This window comes from Gracilinanus agilis, chromosome 2 (assembly GCF_016433145.1).
Source record: "Gracilinanus agilis isolate LMUSP501 chromosome 2, AgileGrace, whole genome shotgun sequence".
In the NCBI taxonomy this organism is placed as follows: domain Eukaryota; kingdom Metazoa; phylum Chordata; class Mammalia; order Didelphimorphia; family Didelphidae; genus Gracilinanus; species Gracilinanus agilis.
The window spans coordinates 426950266-426956265 of record NC_058131.1 but is presented as its reverse complement, the minus strand read 5'-3'; the positions used below and the strand labels follow the sequence as shown (position 1 = coordinate 426956265).

General features: G+C 39.1%; 1 protein-coding gene across 1 annotated transcript in view; it reads right to left on the bottom strand.

The window, feature by feature from the left end:
• Nucleotides 1-266: 266 nt before the first annotated feature.
• The window catches only part of P4HA2 (prolyl 4-hydroxylase subunit alpha 2), a 59154-nt gene continuing 53420 nt past the window's right edge, over nt 267-6000 (bottom strand). The window contains exons 13-15 of the mRNA XM_044664674.1: nt 2779-2847; nt 1954-2050; nt 267-762 (exon numbers count right to left, since the gene is read on the bottom strand). Of these exons, the coding sequence (XP_044520609.1) occupies nt 692-762; nt 1954-2050; nt 2779-2847 (237 nt within the window). The 3' untranslated portion in view covers nt 267-691. The remainder of the gene's footprint in view (nt 763-1953; nt 2051-2778; nt 2848-6000) is intronic.

The window sequence follows — 6000 nt, the reverse complement described above, 5'->3', positions numbered from 1 at the left end:
TGGAGTGGCGAAGTATTGGGGGAATAAGAGTAGGTGTGTTGGAGGCAAACCAGCAATTGACTGGTCATCAGTGGCATGGTGGGATGACCCCCACTTACAGCTGTCTGATTGGCCAATCACAGACCCTTGAGGTCAGGATGCATGTCTAGACCATCACTCAGTCCCTCTATACCAGCTTGTAAGAGACTGGGCCCCAGGCTCAGGAAATACCTGCAAACTTGGATCTTCCTACTTTTTTCAAACACACACTGCAAAGACAATCTCTCTGCCCTTTGTCTAGAAATATTTATTTTCCAGGTAAATTCCGCAAGCCATAGGAACACAATAAAATTAAATGAACACACGATGTTTTAAAACTTTGGTTTGAGGAAATATCGAATATCAAAAACATCTGGGAAATATCACACAACCAGATAAACTGGCTTGGAAACCACACATTCTGCACCACAAGTGGACATGCCAGAGACTAGCAGGGAGGGGTGAGTGGAGGTCACTGTGTGGATGTTAGTGGGGCTACAGTGACCCACCCTGCCTTCCCTCCCCATTCTACCTTCACTTTGCTCACAAGTGGCCACTCCTTGAGAGATTGGCGGGGACAATTCTGTGCGGCCTCGGCCAATGGGCTGATTGATCTAGAAGGGTAGGGAAAGGCATTGAAAGAGCACTGGGGGAGCTGGAGAAGGAAGGGAGGTCAGTCGACTTCTGTTGATCCACATCGTCTCAAGAACTCCTGCCCCCGCTCATGGAACCATTTATTGGAAACTGTGAATAAATGAAACAGTGAGTTATGACCATCTCTACCATTTAAGAAATGGCTGAGGGCAAACTATGGGTCCCAGAATAGTGTGAGCTAAGCATCCATCATCACAAAAAATGTCCAGGGCAGACATATGTGGCACATGTGTTATGTTTTACTGTTTTCTCAATAACCTGTCCTCAGTATGAAAATAATCAGAGCTGCCATTAGTAACTTTATAAAATTTGCCAAGGTTTTTAGTAGATACATTATCTAGATTGCTCAGTGAAGAGTGCTGAACCTTCAGTCAGAAGGACCTGAGTTCAAATCCACCCTCAGATACTGACAACCTATATAACTCTGAACAAGTCACTTAACCATCACCTGCCGTGGTTTCTTTATTTGTAAAATAGATATAAGAATAGCAATTAGAGGTTGGTTGTAAGGATAAAATGAAATATTTTAAAAGTGCTTAGTAAATCTTAAAGTACTATATGTTAGTTATTGTTATCACCTTATTTTAGCTATACCATAACCAAGTAGATATTATTATCCCCTCTTTGCAGATGAGAAAACTGAGGCTCAGAGAAGTTAAGAAAATTTCCCAAGGACATGCAGGTGGATTTTAAATTCAATTCTTCCTAACTCCAAGTCCTGTACTTTCCCATTAAATAATTTCCTAATTATTTAATTGCAATTAAATAATTAATTAAATTAGAGTAGTAAGTCCTGCACTTTTCCCACTATAACCTTCATTAATGTTTCCATTAAAATAATTTTTTGTGAAATGCCTTTGTGCCAGGCATGCATTAGACACTAATTGGGGCAGGATGGGAACCCAAAATATGACTAAGCTCTTCTCCTTCCCTGGGGTCCTATACAGGAGCTCAATTCAGATCTTTCCTACCTGAGCCAGTCACAATGGTGGAAAAGACAGCTGAAGGGCATTATCCATGATTTATTTTTTTGCTATTATTTCCCCTCCTGTGCATATGTCAAAGTGTGCACATGGTTCTTCAAGGGAACTTGAAGCTGAAGACATTGTGGGTTAGCACAGAAAACCCAAACCTGGGGACATCCTGCTTTGGGTGAATCTAGTTATATAAATTATTTCAAGAATAAGAGTATGATTGATAGAAAATATTTAGCCCATGTGCTCACAATAACACCAGGTTACCCTTTTAGGGGCCAAAGAAACTCACAGAGCTGTCACTCACCCCATTTACTGCCAACAAGCACTGGACAGGCTGCATGTCTTGTCCGGTAGTCACACTCCCCACTGCGGAAGAGATTATACCAGAATACTGATGTGCCCTGGAAGAGAGAGAACCTGATCATGATGGGGATCCAGCCTGCAATATTTGCTCTCATAATCCTCAGATAGTGAGGCTCTGAGACAGTATAGAGGGACTATACATTAAAGGAGTTGAAGTGATAGTGGAGGGAGACTTTTCTGAGTGTGGGAGAACAACTGGACATGACAAATCTGGTTAATTAAGGGGATAAGGATGGGATATAGCCTTGTTTTAGTGCCTTGGAAACCAAAGGTCATTTGGTTTCTTCTTATCCCCAGCTATTCTAGAACATTGCAACTTAAATTCAATTATCTGCAGCATCCAGTATAGTTCCCCTCCCACCCCCCCCACTTGGTCAGGGCTAGGCACCGGTCTTCTAATGACAGTCCTCATGGAGCCAAGAGAATTAGATATTCTCACCAGGTTTTTTTCCCCCTTTTCCTTCTGTGTAGTTATCTCTCTCAAGGATCTGCTAAATTTTGCCTTTCCTCTCTTGTCTGAAGGGGGTGTCTCTGGGGTTAGGGTTATGGGCTAAGAACTTGGCTCAGTATATCTGAGACTGAAGGTAGGGATAGATGACTGGCCATTTTCACAAACAGAGATGGAGGCTCCTTGGAGTCCTGGAGGGCAGATGATCACTAGCTTCTGATTCTATGATGTTCTATCCATGGGAACAGAATGGGCTCAGCTGTGAATAAGGTCAGATTCCTAGGCCTTAGCACAGCTTCATCTAACAAGACAATTTACCTTTTTGGGCCAAATTGCTGCCCCAAAGTCTGGAAATACTGTAGCCCCACCAGCTTCAACATCACTCATCTAGGAAAATAAGTCACAGTAGTTAAGCATATTTCAGGAAAATCTCAGAGCCAGCCAATCTCAAGATCAGCCAAAGCAAAAGCTATCCTCCACAATGGTTGGTTGCTTATATACTGAATTTTGGTTAATGAAATCCTATATGAATGCACTGGGTGGGTGGGGAAGAAAGATTATGCTGTATTCAAAGAATTCCAATAGGGAATATTTCTTTAAATTAGAAAGACAATCTTTAAATTAGAATAATTCTAACCAACCTTTCATTTCCAATTATCTTTTTTTTTTCTAAATCTGTATTTTCATAAACTGGATTTGCTTAAATCAAGATAGTGCCATATCATAAAATAACCTCCTTTGGATAAAGCCTATCACCAGTTTAACAAGAAGAATAATATTCCATGCATAATCCAAAGCCTCCAGGAGAATAATTAAATACAGCAATCATTTTGGATGGATGCAATGGTCCCAGCTTGGCCACCTATTCTCCTAATGGAATGTGGCTCTTCAACACAAAATTCATTTCTCTCATGTCAACCCAATTCCTTAGCTCAGGGGTGATACATTTAGAAATTTCAAAGTGAAGGAAAAATCCTAGCCAATTCTGATGAGAGTAAAGTTTAAACACTCCTTTCCCCACTTCCTTCATCTTCTCCTCCTCTGTAAGAGCTGTTTCATGAGATAATTTACCCTATTCTATTTCTTCCTACTCTCTTTTCCCAGTGCATTCCTCTTTCTTGCCCCTTAATTTTTTAAAAAAATCATCCATCATATTTTAATCACATATTTGTCTTTTGCATATGTATGCTCCTTCTAACAGTCCTAATAACAATAAAGTTCTTAGGTGATATCAGAATCATCTTCCCATTAGGAATATAAACAGTTTAACTTTATTAATGTCTTTTTATTTCTCTTGTTTACCTTTTTATGTTTCTCTTGAGTCTTCTTTTTGAGGGTCAAATTTTCCATTCAGCTCTGGTCTTTTCATCAGCAATGTTTGAAAGTCTTCATTGAATACCCATTTTTCCCTCTACAAGGATTATGTTCAGTTTTGCTGCATAGCTGATTCTTGGTTGAAGTCCTAGCTCCTTTGCCCTCTGAAATATGTATTCCAGTTCTTCTGATTCTTTAATGTGAAAACTGCTAAGTCTTATGTTATCCTCACTGTGGTTCTACAATGTTTGTGGTTCCAAATATTGTGATTACACAATATTTGGATTATGAAAGTTCTGGAATTTGGCAGTTATCCTTTAGTTATCTCTTTCAAGAAATGATCATTGAATTCTTTTAATGTCTATTTTACCTTCTGGTTCTACAATATTGGAGCAGTTTTCTTCTATAATTTCTTTAAAGATGATGTCTAAAGTCTTTTTTTGATTATGGCTTTCAGGTAGCTCAATAATTCTTATATTATCTCTCTTGAGTTTATTTTCCAGGTCAGTTGTTTTTCCAATGAAATAGTTCACATTTTCTTCTACTTTTTCATTCTTTTGACTTTGATTATTTCTTAATCTTAAGAGGTCATTAGATTCCACTTACCCAATTCTAATTTTTAAAAAATTATTTTCTTTGATGAGTTTTTGTACCACCTTTTTAAATTCTACTTTTTAAAGAGTTTTTTTCCTCAGTTAGTTTTTGTATCTCCTTTTCCATAAAGCCAATTCTGCTTTTTTTAGAAGTTTTTCTTCTTCAGTGGATTTTTGTGTTTCCTTTACCAACTGGCCTATTTTGTTTTTTAAGGTATTATTTGCTTTAGTATTTTTGTGCCTCCTTTACCAACCTTTACTTCCTTTACTCTTTTTCCATGATCTTCCTGCATCATTCTCATTTCTCTTCCCAATTTTTATTCTCCTTCTCTTATTTGATTTTTAAAATCCCATTTGAGATCCTCCATTAATTCTTTTTGGGTTTGTGAGCAATTCCTATTTTTCTTGCAGGCTTTCAATGCAACAGTATTGATTTTTTCGTTTTCTTCTGGGTTTGTGTTTTGGTCTTCTCCATCAACAAAATAACTTTATACACTGAGTTTCCTTTTGTTGTTTGTTCATTTTCCAGCCTTTTTCTTTTCCTTTAACTTAAAAAAAAACTGTTTAAAGTTGGGCTCCTGTTCCTTCAAGTTCTTTGGTAGCTGCCTTCACAGCTAGCTCTGGGGATCTATATGTTTTGTTTTTCCAAGGTGGTATGATATAAGGAGAGGTGTGTTTAATACTCTCTTGGCCATGCTTTGGTCTGTGAGTACTCACAAATACTCTTTTCTCTCTTGGAACTATGACCAGGGTCCCCTGCTCCCCTGTGGCAGCAAGTGCTGGTGTGTACTTCCTCACTCTTAAGATTGCACCCGAAGACTGATAACTGGATCTCTATATGGGCAGTGAAACAAAAGTCTTGCACCCAGAACCTGAAAAACACGCCCTATAATCTCCTTGTGAGCAGTTGTCTGACCACCCCTTACCCTCTGTGGCTGAGAACCCCAGAAGCCTTTACAGTTGATTCAGCCACCCCTACGGACTGTCGCTAGGGTGAGGTCTGTGCTGGTGTGTTGCTTTGATGCTCCACTTTTGCGTTGACATAAGAGATCTTTTGTGCTGACCTTCTAAATTGTTTTGGGCTGAAAAATTATTTTACCTCATCCTTTTGTAGGTTATGCTGCTCCAGAAATTATTTTGATGTGTTATATCATAGTTATATGGAGGGTCATTTGGGAGAGATCAGGTGAGTCTGTATACCTTCTCCACCATCTTGGCTCCATCCCCACTGACCAAACTATTAACAGTAATACTCACCTGAAGATGCTACATGGCAGTGAACCATGGAATTTGTGGAAGTGGGAGGTGAGGGCATGTATTTCCCCCTTACCTCTGCCTCTTAGAATATCTTGCTTCCTTGAGGTTCCTCAAATTCAAGAAGCTTCCCTAGATTTCCCTTCCTAGTTAGTGCTTTCTCCAATCTCAAATTATCATATGTTCATGTTGTAATCTCTATCCCCCAGCAGAAGATAAGCTCCAGGGCCTGAATTTCTTTTTCATCTTGTCTTTGTATCCCTAGTTTGTTTATCCCTATGTTTATCCTTATGTTTAATCCCTACCATTATTAAATACTAATTGGATTGGGTTCCAAGGAGGACTCCTTGGTGTCATAGTGAACAGACAGGGATTCAGT